This window comes from Chinchilla lanigera, unplaced genomic scaffold, assembly GCF_000276665.1.
Source record: "Chinchilla lanigera isolate Chin_1 unplaced genomic scaffold, ChiLan1.0 scaffold00013, whole genome shotgun sequence".
In the NCBI taxonomy this organism is placed as follows: Eukaryota; Metazoa; Chordata; class Mammalia; order Rodentia; family Chinchillidae; genus Chinchilla; species Chinchilla lanigera.
In genome coordinates, this window is record NW_004955414.1 from 17,229,613 (window position 1) to 17,251,014 (window position 21,402).

At 37.9% G+C, this 21,402-nt stretch overlaps 1 protein-coding gene and 1 pseudogene across 1 annotated transcript in view; one reads left to right on the forward strand and one right to left on the reverse strand.

Moving 5' to 3' along the window:
- Nucleotides 1-5,932: 5,932 nt before the first annotated feature.
- On the reverse strand, nucleotides 5,933-6,395 carry LOC102016697 (annotated as a pseudogene).
- Nucleotides 6,396-11,374: 4,979 nt separating this feature from the next.
- Pgm2l1 (phosphoglucomutase 2-like 1) overlaps nucleotides 11,375-21,402 on the forward strand; it is a 69,224-nt gene continuing 59,196 nt past the window's right edge. The window contains exon 1 of the mRNA XM_005379916.2: nucleotides 11,375-13,386. Coding sequence (XP_005379973.1) covers nucleotides 13,276-13,386 — 111 coding nt within the window. The 5' untranslated portion in view covers nucleotides 11,375-13,275. The remainder of the gene's footprint in view (nucleotides 13,387-21,402) is intronic.

A 21,402-nucleotide genomic window follows, 5' to 3' on the forward strand; every position in this document is an offset into this window, starting at 1 on the left:
AATTAAGGCATTACTGTACCTTTCTTAAGGATAGTTTCTACGGCCCTTACAATCTGAGTTAAGTGCCCCTTCTCTGTAATCCAATAGTATTGTGGTCCATTGCCATAAAGCACTCATCACAATGTATTTCTGTGATATGGTATTTGTTACCTATGGCTTCATAAGGGCAGTAACTATGTTTGAATATCTTGTTTATCCCCAAATCCAGAATATCTAGAAAGGTTACTGTACATTGTAGACATGCAAGTGTTCATTGCATTAGGATGAACTTAAATAATTTATGTAAAAGAGTTAATATTTTAAGATAAAATTCAAAATCACAGAGATTGATTCATTAAGCTCAACTCTTGGAAATCAGATGTCCTAAACATTTTTGTAGTATATTGCCCAGTAGTTAGTTGTACTCTCAAGAATTTAGATATATGGAATAATGCAGAAGGTAAAAATACCTTTATGCATAAAGGTCTTCAGTGCTGTTGTTATTTATTATACCAAAAAATGGAGACAAACTAAGAGTCTTAAGAAATTATTATCATTTTAAAAAATCACAGTAGATAAACTTGACATAATATTTTATAGCCATTAAATGATTATCAAAATATACTATTTCCTAAAATGGCTGATCAGGTCACTGGTACTAATCATCTTGGTAAAACTAAATAACAAAGCTCAATAACAATTTTTAAAACTTCTTTTAAATCACAGAGAATTTACAGGCTCTGGCTAATGTTTGAGGTATTATGGACAGCAGAGGTGGAAGTGGATATCCTTACTTTGTTCCTGATTTTAGGGGGCATGCTTTCAGTTTTTCCCCATTTAGTATGATGCTGGTTACTGGTTTGTCATAAATAGCCTTTACCATATTCATTCTATAGGAATGGTATGGTCATTCTATACCTGTTTTCTTCAGGATTTTTATCATGAAGAGGTGTTGAATTTTGTCAAAAGCCTTTTTCTGTATCTATTGATGTGATCATGTGTTTTTTGTCCTTGCTTCTGTTTATGTGATGTATTACATTTACAGAGTTATGCATTTTGAACCAGGAGAGGTCAATTTCTTAAAAGAGATGTACATGCTGAGTTGGGAACTGTTGCTCTGGATTAGAGATGGGCAAACTGTGGCCTATGGAACAAATTTAGCTTGCCATCTGTTTTTGTAAGTAGAAGCTTATCACAATACACACACACACAAAAACAAAGGATTTAGAAGAACAAAATCCTATTGGGAAGATAATTAGTGAAGTGGAAGAAAACAAATAATAATGATTCAAGTGAAAATTAAGGGAAATAGGAAAGCAATAAAAAAACTGATGAAACCAAAAGTTGATTCTTTGAAAAGAATAAAATTGACAAAACTTTAGCTAAACTGACAACAGGAGGGAGACAAAAATGAGAAGTGGGAGGGAAGATTACTAGATGCAAGAGTGAGAGAGGAACATTATTACTGGTCTTACAAAAATAAAAAAGGACTTTGAAGGAACTTTGTAAGCATTTATATGCCAATAAATTAGATAACTTTAATGAGATGGAATAATGCATGACAAGAATTAATTACTATCAGAAAACTACCCACAAAGAAAAGCACAGCCCCAAACAGCTTCACCACTGAATTCTACCAAACATTTAAGGAAAAATTAGTATCAGTTCTTCAAAAACTCTTGGAAAAATTAGGTAAGTAGAGAACACGTCTCAATTGCATTTATAAGGCAAAGGTAACTAGACAAATACATCAAAAGAACACTGCAGAAACAAACAAATATATCACAAGAAGACTGCAGAAAAAAGTATCTCTTATGAATAGGGACACACAATCTTTTAAAAAAAACTAGCAAACTAAATCCAAGAATATATAAAAATAATGTTATATCATAACCAAGTGGAATGAAAATTTGGCTTAACCTCCAAAAATTAATGCTCATATCAATATAATATAAAAAAACTCAGGTGATTATCTCAATAGATTTAAAAAGCATTAGGTGAATTTAACACATGATTTTAAAAAGCACTCAAAAACTAGAAACAGAAGGGAATTTCATCATTCTGACAAAGGGTATCTACAAAAAACCTACAGTTAGCATTTTATATACTTAATTATGAAAAACTAGGTACATTTCCTGATAAAAATCAAACAGAACAAAAAGATGTGCCATTGCCTCTTCTATTCAGTGCTATATTGGAAGCTCTAGTCAGGGCAACTCAGCAAGAAAAAGAAGTCAAAGGCCTCCAGAAGAAAAAAAGAAGTAAAATTATCTCTATTCACACAGGACATGATCTTATATATAGAAAATCCTGAAGAAGCCATTAAGAAATTATTATAACTTATAAATTAATTTTGTAGGATGGCAAGATACTGATACAATCAACTATACTCTACACACTTGAGATGAATTGTCTGAAAATAAAACTAACAAAACAATCATATTCACAATAGCGTCTAAAAAAGTAGAATGAAAGAAGTGTTAAACTCATGCTCTGAAAAGCCACCAAATATTGTTCAAAGATTTTAAGGATCTATAACTGGAAAAACATTTTATGTCCATAGACCTGAAGACTTAATATTATCAAGGTGGTGATATTCCCCAATCTGATTTATATATTTAATGTAACCTCCTCAGATTACTAGCTTATTTTTTTATAGAAATTGACAAGCTGATCGTAAAATTTATATACAATAGTATATTAGTTAGGGCTCACAGTTTGTAGAGTTTTCAGTTTATATTCAGCTGACTCCAAGGTAGGGTAGTAGAGGGGCATGGCAGAGAAGGCTTGCTTGTCTCATAATGGTGGGAAGCAAAGAAAGGGATCCAGGGAGAAGGAGGGAGGGACTTCCCAGAGACTCTTCCAGGCTATGGTCCCAGTGACCCACTTCCTCAAATCAATCTTTACCTCCCAAAATACATTTAGCTATAGACTCACCAGGGGACTATCAGGCCTCCATGACCCAATTACCTCCCAAAAGCCCACCTATGAGTGCAGTGGCTTTGGGAGGGCATCTAGATCTAAAACACAACAAATAGTAACACAAATTTGGTAATTTTGAAAAAGACCAAAATAGGAAAAATCATATTTCCAAATTTCAAAACTTACTACAAAGCAATAGTAATTTAGACATTGTAGTACTAGCACAAAGAGAGGACACATAGATCAATGGAATTCAACTTAAGAGTCCAAAAAGAAACCCATTTGTTTATAGTCAACTGATTTTCACCAAAGCTGCCAAAGCCATCTGATGGGGAAAGAATGCACTGGTACCTCAGTTCATGAACTTAATTTGTTGAACAACTTCTATGACCAGAATCATGGAAAGAATTAAGTTAATGAACCAAGGAATCACTGTAATCTCTTTAACACAAGATGCTGGGACACCTAGATAGCTGTGTTCCAAACAATGAGATTAGACCCCTTTCTTCATACCATATATAAAAATTAATTCAAGGTGGATCAAAGACCTAAATATAAGAGCTAAAATTATAAAGCTTAGAAGAAAACGTAGGATAAATCTTCATAGGAGTCTTTCATAAGACACTAGAGTATGCAAACAAAAGAAAACAGAAAAATTGCACTTTATCAAAACTAATAATTTTTATGCTTCAAACTGTTGCGGTGGGGGAAAGCACTGAAAGAAAATATTGCAAGTCATATCTGATTTCTATTAGGGATTTACATCCAGGAGTAGAAAAAAAATTTACAACTCAATAATAAAACATCAAGTAATCAAATTATAAAATAGACACAGGATTTGAATAGGTATTTCTCCAATATATACAAATGGCCAATAAACACATAAAAAGATGTTTAACATCATTATTAGTCAATAGGAAATTTCAAGTTAAAAAAACATAATAAAATACCACTTCAAACTTACTAAAGTAGCTGGAATCAAAAAGTCAAAAATAGCAAGTTCAGCAAATCTTTGGAGAAACTGGAACTCTCTCTTTTTTTTTTTTTTTTTTTTGGTTTTTCTCCGGGACCGGGAACTGAACTCACGACCTTGCGCTTGCCAGGCAGGCGCTTTGCCGCTGAGCTAAATCCCCAGCCCCAAGAAACTGGAACTCTCATACAGCACTGGTGGGAATGTAAGGTGGTAAATGGAAAATGTGATAGTTAACTGTCGTGTCAACTTGAGGAAGAAACATCCAACTGCTTAGCATAGTTCTGAGTATGACTAAATGAATTTACTGAGGATGGAAGACTCACCCTACGTGTGAGTTGCACCAACCAATAGACTTGTAGTCTGAATGGAATAAAAAAGGGAAAGAAAAAGGAAGGTTCATTTCTGTTTCCCCAGAAGAGCTCCATCCAGGCTTTGCATTCTCCTTGGACATCTGTGTCCTGACTTCCAGCACAGACTCTTCACTACTGAGGAAATCTACCACTGCTATCTATTGCTCAATGGAATCTTTTTCTCTTTGTGCAACTTTTTAAAAAAGATTTTACATTTATCATAGACTATGTTTGAGTATGCATGTCAACCATACCACACAAAATATTTCCAAAGTATTCTTTATTCAGGAACTTCACAAACGCTTCTCTTTTTGTCAGATGGTTTTGCAACATATTAATGCTTATTTAGGAACCTGAAAGCTGGCTCATACAAGCATTCTGCATTAGTAGATTACTCCCTCAGAAGGGTATTCAGAAATACTTTATGTTGTGAATTCTGAGGCTATGGGAACTGGCACTCTGGCAATCCAGGTCATCAGCATCCATACCATTGGTTGGTGCTGCTCCTCTGGCTTACAGTGCAGTTACTAGGTACCATGTTTCACTCTGCAAAATTCTGTCTACATCTTCTCAGATTCTACATCTGGCCAGATTCTTGGATTAGCTTCTAAGCTCTGCTCTGTTGATGAACAGGACTTAAGTTTGCAGGACTGATAACCCCAGAATCTTCCATAAGTTTTTACTTCCACATCTTTCATTAAATTAATTGTATGTAATAAATTTAATTGCTTTCAAAAGTGTCCTCAGTCAACTCTGGTTGTGATGTATTTGTCTTTGATGTAGTCTTCAAAATTCTTTGTTTTTCCTGTCCTTGGAGAAGAACCTGACACACCAAGGATTCTCCTTCAGGATATAATCCTATCCACATCGAAATTAAGGCAATCATGGAAGTTTCACCCAGAAGTTGCCTAAAGTTTTCCCTGATCTTTTTGCTATTTCAATGTATTCAGTAAATTCTTTTTCTTTTCTTTCCAGGGAAGATCCAGATTTGCCAGTGATGGGTTTTTTTGAGTCCTTTGGCTATCCAATCATGGAACAGCTGAACAAGGTACTTCAATGACCTGTAAGGGTAATACAGAAGGATTTTTCAAGAAGGTTCCAGAGTACTGGGATTACAGGTATGTGCTACTGAGCAATTTTGCCACATCTTTACCAATATGTATTTTCCTTTTTAATTATAGCCATTGTAGTGAAAATGAACTGCTATCTCATTATGTGTTTTTGTTTGTTTGTTTGTTTGTTTGTTTTAGCCTTTGTCTTTTTAAGACAGGGTATCACTGTGCAGTGCTGGCTGGCCTTGAACTCACTTTGTAGCTCAGGCTGGCCTCAAACATGCAGCAATCTTCCTGCCTCAGCCTCCCAAGTGCTGGAATTATAAGCATGTGCCACCATGCCTGGTTCTCTTTATGGTTTTGATATGCACTTTCCTGATGATTTGTGTTGAGCATCTTTTCATGTGCAATCGGCCATTTGTTAATAGTTTTTGCTTCTTATGAAAACTGGTGACACATTTTCAGAACATTCCAGAAACAGTTTCAGAACTCAGGTATATTTCTCAGTTCGAAAGCAGTTGTTTCATTGTGCCTTTCTTTGCCATGGCATCCTACGCTCCACCTTCTGAAATTGTGCCTGAGTACTGTACACGCCAACAGTTTGAATTGGCTTTGAGCTGTCCACTCTCAACAGAACATGAATATTTGGAAATCCTTCAGAAAAACGCTAGAGTTAAGATTTTGCTAATGCACATGTTTTTTTCTAACTCCTTTAGCTGGATATTGCCTTGAGTAATCATTATCTGGACTGTATCCTCTTCTGTGACGCTTTTATTTCTTTTGAATTTTTACCTTGCCCAGTTCTTCAGGTATTAGCAGTCAGACACATTTGGAACTTGCTGGATTGCTTGCAAAATCCTTCTGTAGAGGAGGAGAACTTGTTGCCTTCTCAGGAATTGCTTTAGTGTCAGTGTTCCTGGGGGTAAGCGGGAGGCGGCCATGTCAGTCGGACCCGCCGTCTCTTTGTGCAACTTTAACAAGGAACCTATCCAACGACCCTTGCTCTTGCCTTCTTTTGAAGATTTCAGGGAAATATGACATTGCATTGTCATTAAACAGATTTATTACTTGCACTGCTACAGCCATATTTGGGTGGTGCTTTTCTATAAAATTTTACGCTGTTTCCCACATTTTACTCATCTCCCTAACCTCATTTGAAGTGAGGGATTCCTCTACCTTTTATCCTCCTCCTCCTTAATCTATATATGAGATCTCCATAACTTCTTGCCACTGGGAGATAATCACCTGTAATCCCACAGAGGTGAGGAGGGGGGAGGGGAAGGAGGGAAAGAGAGAGAGAGAGAGAGAGAGAGAGAGAGAGAGAGAGAGAGAGAGAGAGAGAGAGAGAGGAGAGAGCAAGAAAGTGAGAGCTCCATTGGCTCATTTGTGATCATGTGATGTTCGGGATGTACTACTCTTATTGCAAAACATCATTCACTTAATTTATCAAGTTAAAATTTATTAGAAATGTTTGCTCATCTTGTGGAACACCCCTAGAATAAGTTACTCTCAATCCAAGGTATGTATATGTATATATATCTTATATTTCTTATATTAAATGTTTCTCTAGTGAGCACTGACTAGCACAGAAAACAACCTGACACTTCTTCAAATGATAAAACATAAGAGTTCCTTTACAATCTAGAAAATCTACTTGGAGTCATATATGTCAGAAGAACAAAAACATATTCCACACAAAAACTTACATGAATATAGCAACATTAGCCAATAGCCAAAATGCATAAATGAACCAAATGTCTATCAATAGATAAATGACTTAATAAAATATGATATACATTTGAATATTACTCAACTTTAAAAAGGATGAAGTTTGATACATGCTATGACATGGATAAACTTTTAAAACATGCTAATTAAGGAAGTCAGTCACAAAAGACTATATAAATCCCATTTAGAAGAAATGTTCAGAACTGGGCAATTTAATAGCTGGACATGGTGGCACATATGGATAATCCCAGCACTCAGAAGGCTGAGGCAGGAGGATCACTGTGAGTTCGAGACCAGCCTGGGCTACAAAGTCAGCTCAAGGCTAGCCTGAACCGCATAGTGAGATACTGTCTCAAAAACCCAAAAAAGAAAAAAAAAAAAAAAAACAGGACAATTTATAGATAGAAAGTACATTAGCAGTTTCTTAGCCCTGGGGATAGAGAGACTGACAAGGAGCCGATAACTAAGGGCAAAAGGTTCCTTTCCTTCCCTTCCCTTCCCTTCCCTTCCCTTCCCTTCCCTTTCCTTCCCTTCCCTTTCCTTTCTCTTTCCTCTCCTCCCCTCTCCTCCCCTCCCCTCTCCTTTCCTTTCCTTTTGAGGCAGGATCTCTCTGTAATTAGGCTGGCCTCAGATTTGCAGTGATCTTCCTGCCTCAGCCTCCTGAGGGCTAGGATTACAGGTGTGCACCACCACACTTGGCCAAAGAGTTTCTTTTTGAGATGATAAAAATGTTCTAAAGTAAACTGTGATACTATTGGTATATATATATATATATATGTGTGTGTGTGTGTACATTTTTCACACCACTGAATTATATACTTTAAATGGGTGAATTGTATGGTATGTGAATTACATGTAAATAAATCTATTGAAAATGTAATGAGTCTAGGTCATACCACCCTGAATGCACCCAATCTCATCTGAAAATGTAACGAGCCACTCCGTCTCAGGCACCAGTCTTTCATTCCCAAAAATCTGAAAGCAAGTGTCTGCCTTAAATTCACCCTGGGTTCTTCATCTTGCTTCATTATAATCCTGGTGTATTCTGTATCCATTCTCCCTTACACAAAGATATCTACCTTTTATTTGTTCGTCTATATTCTTGCCTCCAAGGAGGTTTTACATAATAGGGTTAAAAGTAGAAAGCTGTTTGTGAGATAATTCCTTTCCTGACACATAGCCTCTCTCATGGAGTTTATGACAATTACCTTTATGCATAAGAAAATAGTTTTGTTTTGTTTTTTTTTTTCAGACTTAACACAGAGCAGAATGATTATTTCCTCAAGATTTAAAGTGACAGAGTCCTTGAGCTCTACCTGGTGGCAGGACTTCAAAGAATTGCAAGATTTTAGAGGGGATGGTTCTGTGGTAAACCCAGAAAAAGGCTTTGGAGTTCATAGCCTCATCCAAGTTTTTTCATAATTGCTTATAAATAGTATGTAAGGATAAAGGTAACAGACTTCCAGCATCACCAGTCAAATAGCCCCTAGATAATGCAGATGTTAGCATAAAGCTTGATGAACTAGCACTATACACTTTCTTTTCTCCCCAGTATCATATAAAGACAGAGAAGGTGGGCCCTCTAAAGACAGAGAAGGTGGGACAGTGATTTTAAAAATTCATTTCTTGCTACCTTAACTGAGTGAGATATTTTTTTCTACCTCGTACTTGGAGTTGAACCCAGGCCTTCACGTTGAGCTACATCCCCAATCCTTTTTCAATTTTCCAAATTTGGAGACAAGGTCTCTCTAAGTGACCCAGGCTAGACTTGAATTTGCAATACTCCTGCCTCAGCCTCCCAGACTACTGGGATTACTGACATGTGCCAATTACATATTTTTAAAACAACAAAGAAAAGAAACAGGTACTTTTTATACATTTGAACTTTTTTGATTATACTTTTTCCCCCAAGAAGTGGGAATGGAACCCAGAGGCACTCTAATACTGACCTACATGCCCAGCCCTTTTAATTTTTTTTAATTTTGAGACATCAGCTCAATAAATTTGCCAGGCTAGCCTTGAACTTGTGATCCTCTTGCCTCAACTGCTCAAGTAGAAGGGATTACAGGTGTGTGCTACCACACTTGTATTATACATTCTTATTTGCAAATAATTTTAAAGTTACAAAAGTAAAATAATACTAAGAATATCTATATATACTTTTCCCAGATTCACCTATTGTGTAAGTACCATGTGCTGACTATGCCACTGGATTTTTTTTTTTTTTTTTTTTTTTTTGGTACTGGGAATCGATCTCAGGACCTTGTGCTCCAGGCACTTGTGCCACTGAGCTATATTCCCAGCCTTGATTGTGCCACTGGAGCTCCATAGATTCACCTATTGCTAACATTTTCCCTATTTATTTTGCCATTTATTATTTATCTAACTATATATTATGTATGTTTGTATATAAAGCATAATAAACACTTGCATACACAGTATTTTTCTGGACCATTTGAGAGTAAGTTTTAGAAATATGTGATACTAAAATATTAATTCCATCATACATATTTTGTATATGTTAACATAATATATAAATACATATCCTACAGTTTGGATCTTAAATATCCACCAGAAGTTCATATATTTAAGGCTTGGCTCCTGGCCTATGGTGCTATTAAAAGATCGTAGAACCTTTGTGAAGTGAAGCCTAGAAGGAAGTGAGATCACTGGGGACATGCCCTGGGGGTAGATATTGAGACCCTGAGCCCTTCTCTCTCTTTCTCTTTTGCTTCCTAACTATCATAAAGTGAACAACTTTGCTGTACCAGAGCTTCCTGCCACAGTATGGTGCCTTGCTGCAGGCTCAGAAGCAGCAGAACCAACCAATCATGGACTGAAACCTTTGACATTATAAGCTGAAATAAATCTTTTCTTTTATTCAGTTGATTTATCTTAGGTATTTTGTCACAGCAATAGAAAGTTAACCCAATATATTACATCATAATTATATATGATAATAGGTTATACATATTAAACACATATTAATTATAATTAATTTATTACAGTGTATGCACTACATGTTTGGGTCAAAAGTGAACTGCTATATACAACAGTGGTTCCATAGATTTTATCACATAGTGAAGCTGTAGCCACTCTATGATGTTCACACAATGACAAAATCACTTCACAATGCATTTCTCAAAAGACGTCTCTGTTCTGAAAATCAAAGGGAAACTCTCTTATGTAACCACAATTAGAGTTGACAGACTTAGCAAATAAAAATACAGAATGCCCTGGGCAAACTGCAACAGAAATTAAGTTTCTGAGCTTTTCTTGACTAGGGAAACTACTGTACTCCCCCTTCTGGACACACTCAGATATTGTTCTTAGGTTTGATGAGATCTGGGTATTCTTGCTTACCCTTCAGGGCCTAAAAAAAAAAACCTAATCTGCTAGGCAAGATTTCTGCTAACCAGTAAATGCCTGGCATGATCTTGCTGATAAAAGTGAAGGTTGGTCGACTCTGATATTGAATTAAACCTTGTATTTCTCCTGTCATCCATACTTGCCTTATATTCCATCTCCTGAAATTTCTATTTGATTTGGTACTATTTCTTAGAATTGTCATATAAAAACCAGTACTTATAGATTTTAATGTATATAAAAAATAAATAAGATTTTAATGTATATCATTGTTGGAGCTTATTGATTTTGGTTTTTGGGGTTTTTTTTTTCTGGTACTGGGAATCAAACTCACAACCTTGCACTTGCCAGGCTGGCGCTGTGCCGCTGAGCTAAATCCCCAGCCCCCCCCATCTTATTGAAATGTAGATACTAATCTGGTAGAACTAGCTTGGGGTCTGAAAATTTGCATTTCTTCATAAGCTCCAGGGGATGCCAACACATCCATCCTACTAGTACCAGGCCACCTACCTCACAATTAATAGACATTTTTATGCAGGTACATAGGCCCTATCCCAGTGTACTGATTCAGAATTTTTGGGACAGTGTCCAGGAATATTTGGTACATTTTAAACGTTCTCCTAGGGAGATTTGAGAACCACTGGAATGTCAGTTTGAAATGCCCTCTACCTTTTTCTCTACTTGTTTATTTTCTGTTCTGAAAGCCCAGTTCAGGTCTTAGCTTCTGCCTGATGCTTTTATTGAACATCTCAGACTTAATTTAATAGTTATTTGCAGCAATAATTTGCTACTTATCCTGGTTTATATTTTATTGCATATATCCTCTCTTCAGACAAATTCTCTTTTTTTTTGCTTGGTTGTTTTCTGAGACCAGATCTCACTATGTAACCTAGGCTTGGCCTTAAACTTGCTGCAGTGTCCTGCCTCAGCCTCCTGAGTACTAGAATTATGGGCATGCACCACTATGCCTGGCTAGATTTTATTTCTTGACATAAACAACTACATACAATCTTGTACCCTCAGCTCCTAGCATAATGCTTAGCATAAATGTTTAATTAATATTTAACATGGACAATAATGGTGATGATAGGGGAAGATGAATTTTTCTTCTGGACATATGGGTTTCCCAGGCCTTGTGTGATTTAAAGAACCTGCTAACACCATTTAAAAACAAAAACAAAAAACGCTCAAATGATTAGGAAAAACTGCAGCTTCCAGCAATGTTGCATTATTTTCCAGAAATGAGCACCACAATTCTTTTGTACCTTCACAGTTTGTACTTTATTGTGGTAAGTGGCACTTTAAAGGAAAGAAAATAGTATTTTATATTCATTATGTCTTTTATCTTTGAACCTCAGAAGTCTCTAAAAGCATTTATTGTTACTGTACAACCATGCTGTAAATGTTATTATGCCCTTCACACAAAAAAGCTGACAGAGAAGAGTTGTAAGACATTTGGTCAAAATCATAGCCATTATAAGAAAGCCACATTAAGAAACTCTGGAAGGGTCGGGTGGTGGACTGCTAATAACTCAGCATTTCCCAGACATCCAGTTATGCAACTTGAAAGGTGAGTACTCCATGAAAAGAGGAGGCAGAGATGAGAGGAAATTGAGGATTATTTTTATTCTGGAGAATGAATTTCCCTTCCCTCTGTACTTCCGCTGTTGTTGCTCTATGTAACTTATGACGCTTGCACTAGTATTACTGGTAAACGCTCACCATCCTCCTTAACCACTTTATGTATTTTCGATTCCTCTTGTTTTCCCTACCTTCTAATTCACTGCAGTAACAAAGCAAAAAGAACTGCCAGCTGAGGAGTTCTGAAGAGTTTGAAACCCTAGTTCCATCACTCGCGAACGCTTGCTCTTAGAAAATTCGGTTTACTTTTCAGTTTCCTCTTTCATGTGTAAAATGGGAATGGACCACACCTACTTACCTCACAGGATGGTTGAAGTGGTAGAAAGCAACTTGTCAACTGTAAAACTAAATGGATACAGGTTGTTCCTTTCCTATGTCACTCCTTTTTAAAATTCACTTAATGGCAGGACCACAAGGCACAGCATAACCAACAGGCACAGGGCTCGTCGGTAGGGAACAGCCTTGAGGCAGAGCTTTCTCTTCTGAAAAGGAGGGCGCTGGCTGTTGAGAGTCCTCTACTCGGCGGTCTCTTCAGGATCCAGGGAAAGAAAAGAACTACAACTCCCGTGAGACCGCGCGCAGGCACTCCGGCCTCCCCCAGCCTACCCTACCCGACCGGCGCGTGCCCTAGAACGAAGCCGGGGGCCTGGAGCGCGCGCCGGACGTCCGTAGAGAGCCGGTCTTGAGGCGGGCGCTCGTGGCGGCCGTGCCGGCAGAGGGAGGAAAGGAGACGCATGGGAGTGAGGGGATGATAACGAGGCTAAGACGCCTGGCGAAAGGCAAATTAAGCAAATAAAGAGAGCGGTGCACCATTTCCACGCCACCACAGCGGACTGTACACGGGCGGCGCTGTGGAGGCGGCGGGAGCGCGCTCCGGGCTCGCGCCTCAAGCCTCAGGGAATCAAATTGGCCGGGGCGGGAAGGGCGGGGCCGCGGCGCTGGGGCGGGGCCTGGGGCGGTGAGGGCGGCGGCGGCGGCGGCGGCTGCCGCGACCCAGACATCTGGGACTGTTGTTCTCTCGCCGCACGCCAGTTCCAGTCAGTGTGCCCAGAGACCCGGACCTGGCCCACTCGTGAGCGGGCAGCCGTCTCCGCCTTCTCTCCCAGTTCCCTAAAGCCTCGGCGGAAGCTGGCACTAAGTCCCTGCGGCTGGTGTCCGATGCCCTTCAGTGAGGAGGGGGCGTCCCGACCCTGGTGATCGCAGCCAGGCGCCCCAACGCGGAGTCTTCGTCGGCCCCTCAGGCCCGCACACTCGTCTGCCTGCCATGGCTGAAAACGCAGAGGGAGACCTGAACTCCAACCTGCTCCACGCCCCCTACCGCACCGGGGACCCTCAGCTAGACACGGCCGTCGGGCAGTGGCTCCGCTGGGACAAGGTGGGTACCTGGTCAGCCCGGCATCTTCTCCCTCCTCCCACACACAGCTCGCCCTTTCCGGTGCCCGCGGGGGCTCCGCAGGCTTCAAAGGAGGTGGCTTTGGCCACCGCGGGTCGGCGAGCCGGGCGTTGCCATCCACCTATGCCGGGCTGCTTCCCTCGCGGCGCCTGGGCTGGGCAGGGACATCTGCAGTCGCTTCCTTTTGCAATGCGTTCAGTCGCCTCCCCTCTTCCTCCCCGCTCATCTTCCCTTACAGTCCGTGGCATCTCTCAAAATATTCATTATTCTCAAAAATAATCACCATCGTAAGTTCTGCCCTTCACAGAGCTCTTTCCTTTGCCGGTTCTCCCGGGGCTTTCTTCTCTGTAAACCTGAAAGTGCTTTCTGGCCCCCTTCGTGGACGTTTCTAACCGCTATCCGCTTTGGTGCTGCTCTGGAGTGTTTCCACCTTCTGTTGCTAGGTAGTTGCTGGTCGTTACCACTCCCTGGTATTTTCTAGTATCACCTTTTGCTCTTGAGAAGGGAGAGGGTTTTCTTAACTCCTTTTTTCCCCCTCTTGCTGGCAGTTACTTTTTGGAAGTATCCTATCCAAAGAATCATGCTTTGCAGGTTTTATGTGATAGCCCTGATACACAATTGTTTTTGCTTTATCCCCTCCTCCTCTGCATATGGGATGGATTTATGAGAGTCAGAATTAAAGTACAGCACAGCTATCTCATTTGTAAAAGCGGCCCTTGGAGGCTGCAACAGAGGACCATGATCTAAGTTGTTGCTTTGTGAAGTGCATGAAATACATTTGTTGAAGTAGAGAAGGCAGCGTATTTGAAATTGAATTAATAATACTGAATTAAAAGGTTTGGTAGTATGTGAAATCATGTTATTCAAAAGAATTTCTGAATGATTAGTTTTCTGAAAAGGTTTTATTTTTACTTTGTTGAGTCATTCATGCATTCAGGACAAAAAAATGAGCACTGAATAATGTTCGAAGTCCCACTGAGGCCAAGAAATACTAATGGGAAGAAAGATAGGAAGGGTTCCTACCCTCAACAAACCTTCATTTTACAGACAAGGAAGACCAACAAATAAGCAATTATAATAAGGTATTTGGTGTTACTTGGTCATATGCTTCTTGGACATTCAAATTCTACTGGAGACTAAATCATTGCTTTTTTGCTTTTCTTTTTTTTTTGAATCAGGGTCTCATGTAGTTTAGGTTGGCTTTTAACTCACTGTATCCCGGGCTAACCTTGAACTCGCAGCAGTCCTCCTGCCTCCGCCTCCCAAGTGCTGGGATCATAGGCTTGCACCATCATGCCCGGCTAAACCATTGTTTCTTTAAACCTTAAAGTGCTTACAGATCATCTGAGGGGCCTTACAATGCAGATTCTAATTTAGAGGCCATGTCCTTGGGGCTTGAGAATCTGCCTGAGCAAGCGTCCAGGTGATGCCAGTATTGCTGTGTATGGACCATACTTTGATTAGCAAGACTCTTTCCATTCTCTTTTGGTGCCAGTTTTGACTATGTTTTTCCTAAAGAGTATCCCAATTGATTTTTTAAATCGTGGCTGGATGAATTAACACGTATTAATTGTCCATGCTATCCCTACATGCTGTTGAGATACACTGAAATATTTATAAAATGCACATTAAAAGATAATGTTAGAATAGTATTGGTAACAAATAGTTTATAGAAGGTCAGTTCTTAGAGAAGTTTAAAAGGGAGTGATCTGTGGACTGAAGACTGAGAAGGTGGAATATATATATAAAGAATTGTTAATTTATATTAAAAGTGCCTTCTACATACGAAGTACTGGCTGAAAACCTGTGTGAGATAGATGAATAGATACATACCTGACCTTCAAAAATATAGAAATGAGAATAAAATAAAGGCACACAAATTTAGTGTAGGGAGCAATAATAAGTGCCCTTAACATAGGAATAAATTTTAAAAATTTTACTAATTATTTAATGCGAAATAAATAGTGTTTTCAGTATTGTGTAGCTATATTGGTCCTTTCCTAATGATAGAGAATACTTTTAGTTGGGAAATGAAGATGTATCTACTGTAGATTGCTACTGTAAGTAAGCTAGACTATATCCAGGGCACTGAGATTTAGAGTACAGAAATATAAAACAATAAATAAGACTTACAGCATTTATTCCATTACATGTTGATAGCACATGTAGTCTTTTAATACAGAAAATTTGAGTTTAACACTTGATTAATATCCATTTAGTTAAAAAAAAAAAACTGCCAAATGCTGCTGATCTTTAGTGAATTTGATGAGGCATATAATAAGTTATAAATTGACCTAGGGATAATTTGCTATTTGGTTTGGTCACTAAAATTGTTAATTTTAGCCTCAGTTGGTTGGGGCACTTTGAGAAGGCTTCATGGAGAAAAATACTGTTTTGAACTTCCAGAATTAGTTAAAACTTAGACTAGCTAACGTGGAGAACTGTGACAGAGATTGAGATTTTGGAAGGTTTAATGTGTGCAGTTAACACATTTTGTTCTGCTGTAACTTAGAGTACACACAAACTTTTTGAAAGGTATATGAATACAAGGTCAAAAATGGGGTGTAGTATGTCTCTAATGGTCTTAAACAAATAAAAGTGTGTGTCAGTGTTAAAAAGAAAATAGTGCAAGAAAATGAGTTTCACCCATCTTTTACTTAGCTGACTCCACTCAGCCACAGTATCTTTCTGAGTTCGCCTGGAACATTCTCAAGATGTTACACCATGTGTTAGCCATAGATTGAAATCATTATGTTTTCTGGGGTTTTTGTTTTGGTTTGGTTTGGGTTTTTTTCTAGTTAAATCAAAGTACCTACAGAAATAAATCTGGCAAATCTCCAACTTGTCTGTTGATAAATTTACAAGTCCAAGATCTGACCTCCCAGTTTCCAGGCCTATGGTCTAATATGTTAGTCTATCTTGTTTCAGTATGGATTCACTCTACTTGACTTCAAGAAACTGATGTCCTATTTATGAATACTGTTTTATTAATTTATGATATAGATGTAATAGCTAAGTCGATTTGTTTCTAGTGGATACATTTTACGAATGTACCATAAGGGAAGTTAAAGCATCAGAAGACATTTGGTGATCATGAAACCAAATCACAGGGAATCAGATATATAACATAAACATTTAACAGCATCAGCCTGTAGCAAATAAATGGATCCATCTCCATGGTAGGACTCTGCTACCAGTAAAATCCAATAAGTGCATAAATCACAATGTTCCTTCTTCAGGCAGTGTACAAACAATTCTCCCAAGAGAGCTCTCTCTTCCTGTGCTCTATGGCCAAGGCTCCCAGCTCTTTCCAACTTTCAGTGCTTCTGTGCATTGTCAAATTACACACAAGTGCGCTGACCTAGAACCCAGATTCTCTTTAGTGAGAGCTATATACCATTTTTGGTATATACCATTGTGAACTGTAACTTTTTGAAAGTAGTCATATATTCAAGATCTTAAAGTGAGTGGCTTGAGTGAGTGGATGGGTAAGGAGTGGGATGGAAACATAGGACAAAGCTATTCAACCAGCTGTGGCAGCAGAAGCAAAGATGTTGAAATTCCTTTTGACAACAGCATGGAAGCAGAAATTGGCTGTGGCATTTTAAGAAATACGGCACTGTGGTCTCAGAATGTAGGTATGTGTTGAAAAAGGATAAAATACAAAGTTGAAGGTAGGTTAGGTTTATAAAAACCCTGAACATAGAAATAAAAGACTTCAATCTAAGCCACTGATTCTTAAACACCTAACAATAGAGGTTTTTTCAGCAAACTTTAGCTCAGAAAAGGTAGTGAATAAATTCCCTTTAAATCATCATTATATGTTGCAAAGTACACCCATGAAGCACCTCTGCAATGTCATTGTAGAGATCCGAAGAAGTACAAATTATACTGCTGCACAGCCTGAGCTAAAGCTTGGATCTACCACCTAGCTCAATCCAGTTTTTACAATACTAGTTTACATAGCACTTTTTGTTCACATTTTTCTAATAATTTACTTAATCTGACAATTAGTGAAGAGTATAGAGTACATGTGGCTTTCTTAGTTTGGAAAATGTTGGTACTTATAGCTTGAATTTATTTGTGTAGCATCTCAACCTTTGTACAGTGCTCTGCATTTGATATTCACAGTAGCTCTGTGTAGTAAGCAGGTAGTAGTTATCTCCACTTTTACAAGTAAAGAAAATTTGGTTCAGAAAAGGAAAATGACTTACTCAAGGGATTACAACTTTTAACTGGAAGATTTGGTACTACAACTGAGGTCATGTGACTTTTACTTTTATAAATCAGATATTTATTAAATGTTAGTGACATCATAAACCAAATTTAAAGAACCTCATTAACACCATTTTCCTGGCTTTGGTAAAGCTACAGTAGAGTATAATATCCTGCAGAATAAATTGTTATGGATTGTTTTTGTCTTTTTTTTTGAGACATGGTCTCATTTTGCAGTTCAGGCTGGCCTTGAGCTCACCTTGTAGCCCAGGCTGGTCTCGAACTTGCAATGATCCTCCTGCCTCAGCCTCCCGCGTGCTGGGATTACAGGTGTGCCCACCACGCCCGGCTTTGTTATGGATTGTTTTTAAGAGCGGAATTTGCTGCTGAACAATTGCTTTTGGTCTCGTTGGCAATGATATTCTCCTTCTGTCCAAGAAATTTAGTACATATAAATGAATGTTTGAATTTTTCTGTTTTTAGAATAGAAATTTTTTATTTCTGAATTTCTTACATTTTCTCCTGTTCCATCATTTTATTTTCAATTTATTTTTATTTATTTTGAATAAGTACATTCTTTTTTTTTGTCTTTCTGAGACAGGGTCTCACTATGCAATTCAGGCTGGCCTTGAGCTCACTTTGTAGCCCAGGCTAGTCTCAAACTCACAACCATCCTCCTGCCTCAGCCTCCCAAGTGCTGGGATTACAGGCATGCTCCACCACACCTGGGTAACAAATACATTCTTATGATTGCATTTATTTATTTTTGTTTTTTTTGAGACAGGGTCTTCACTATGAGTTCAAATTGGCCTTGAACTCACTATGTAACCCATGATCGCCTTGAACTCAGCAGTCGTCCTGCCTCAGCCTCCCAAATGTTGAGATTATAGGTGTGAACCACCACACCCAGTTAAAATCTTATGATTTTAAAAAACATAGTACACAATCTTATGATTTTAAGAAGCATAGTACACAAGAGATTATAATGGAAAGCAGTGCTCCTAATTGCCTCTTCCCTTCCTTGGTTTGCTCCTTAGAAGCCATTTTTAAGTTTGTTGTTTGTTAACCTTTTTTTGTTGTCACCATGAGAAAAATGAAATAATGTGGTAGCACTACCATTTTTTGATTTAATGTTTTAGATGTTATCTGTCAAATATATGCCTGTGCAATTAGGAGCTCACTCACACTATTCTCTATGCTTCCTTTATTAGCATTTTATGTTGCTATAACAAATACTTAAGACTGGGTAATATATTAAGAAAAGAAGTTTACTTGGCTGACAGTTTCTTAGACTGAAAGCCCAGTATCAAGTAACCTCATTTGTTTGGCCTCTACTTAGGTCCTCATGGATGATGGCATTGTGGTATAGTGTATATAAAGGGGGGTCAGAGGAAGCCAGAGCTAGGAGGGGCCCACCTTTTTTATTTTATCTTCTTTTTAAAATAACAACTCATTCTTGTGAGAACTCACTTCATAAAACCAACATTTCCTTTGCGGGGCAGTGCCTCCAGTGACCCAGTCCCCTTCCACTACACCCCACCTCATAAAGTTTCTACCACCTCATGCCACTACACTGAGGATCAGACTTTTAACACATGAACCCTTGGGGGACAGACCACATCCAAACTGTAGCACTTTTAATGATAGTTATTTTATTAGTCTTTCAGTTATTCTAAGTTTAAATAATATAATTAGTGCTAGCAAAGTTTGCAGAGCAATAACTCACAGATACAGAACTCCCAGCTACATAAGAGGAGATTTCTACAAAATATACTGTACGTACAAAAATAAAGAATAGATACTGAGAAAGAGAAACTGCTGAAAAGGAAAGAACAGTTGGGATGGGGGAAAGGAGAAAAGAAGGAAGGAATATATGTATATTAGCTAAGATAGAGATACTACTAATTTATATTAGTTCATTGAAAGGAACAGTTAGTGTTTATACTATTTGATTAATCTTACATGCCTTTATCTGGTAATCTGAGTAACTACTTTGAAGATAACAATATGCAATATAATAACCATTGTTAATTTCCTATTTTACATACAGCATTTTGTTTTGCAATGCTGTATCATTTTTATTTTTTTATTCTCTTTAAAATAAAAAAATAAAAAACAAAGCCCATGCCAGCTTCCCAGGAAAAAAAAGCTGTGGGCGTCAATAGCTACAGATGGAGCCACATGAAGAAAACAGTTCATGTGAGAAACAAGATAAAGCTGTGATTATACATACACATTTTCACATAGTGATAAATCAGTGAACATAAGAATTTAAAATTTTTAATTAAGTTAAAATAGAGAATTATTCCATCAAATAAGGAAAGACGCAAGGTCGTGAGTTCGGTTCCCGGTACCGGAGAAAAACCCAAAAGAAAAGGAAAAAAAAAAAAAAAAAAAGATGTTGTGGAAAAAACAATAGGAAATAAGTATAAGCTGTAGGCAGTTAAGAGAAAAAGTGATTCCTTGCCCCTACCAAATGTAATAAAAAATATAAAAGTTAAACTTGAAGCATAGCAAAAGGAAGTAAGGAATATGAGAGAAATTTGACATGGGGTAAGTACCCCAGGAATCCAATATAAAGAAATTCTAACTGATAACAATGCACTAGATCCGCATTGGGTTTCAAGAAATATGTCCATAAAAATAATGCAATAGGGTGCTGGGGATTTAGTTCAGCGGCACAGCGCCTGCCTGGCAAGCGCAAGGTCATGAGTTCGATTCCCAGTACTGGGACAAAAAACCAAAAACCAAAATAATAATAATAATAATAATAATGCAATATTCATGCTATAAGTAGTAGAAACCTGGACAATGTTAGTGATATGGTAAAGATGACATATTATTTTTGATCATTTTTCCTCCTCCTCTTCTTCCTTTTCCTCCTCCTCCTCCTCTTCCTTTTCCTCTTTCTCCTTTTTTTTTTGACACTAGGTCTCCCTGTTGTTCTCAAGGCTGGTCAGGTGATCCTGCTGCCCCAGCTTCCTGAGTAGCTGGGACTATAGAGATGTACTGCTTTATCTAGCTCTGGATTTTGGCCAATTTGAAATGCAGTTTATTAGCATTTTTACCTATATTCACATTGTGTAATTGATCTCCAGAATTTTTTCATCTTGCTAAACTGAAATTCTGTACCCATTAAACAACTTCCCATTTTCTCCTTCCCTTTTCTCCTGGCAACCATGGTTCTACTTTCTGTTTCTATAAATTTGATTACACTCTAGGTTTCCGAAGTAATCACACAGTATTTGCCTTTTAGTGCACTAGATCCACAGTAGGTTTCAAGAAATATGTCCACAAAAATAATGCAGTATTTATGCCATAAATAACTTGTTTCACTAGGCATAATGTCCTTATGGTTTATCTATATTGTACATAAAATTTAGTTCTGATTATAGAACAAAATGTAGATTTTTTTTAGTCTATTTTGGGTATTGACTTGCTATGCTTTGTTTCATGATACTTTCTATCTTTCAAGTGTTTTCTGAAATACATCCATTCCTCATAGACAGTGAACCCTTCCTCCTGTTCTTTTTGCATTGTGGGTTTGGTCCATTTATGACTTTACTATGATTGTAATAAGTTCTCAAATGGAGAAGAGACATGTGTTTAAGTCTTTCATCTTGAACTAAAATCTTTTCCATTTTTAAAATTAAAAATGTACAAGAAACTGGAGGCAACCATTTATTCACAGGGTGAATGGATAAACACATGGTATACCCATACAATGGAATATTACCCAGTAATAAAAATAAATGAGCTATGGGGGCTGGGGATTTAGCTCAG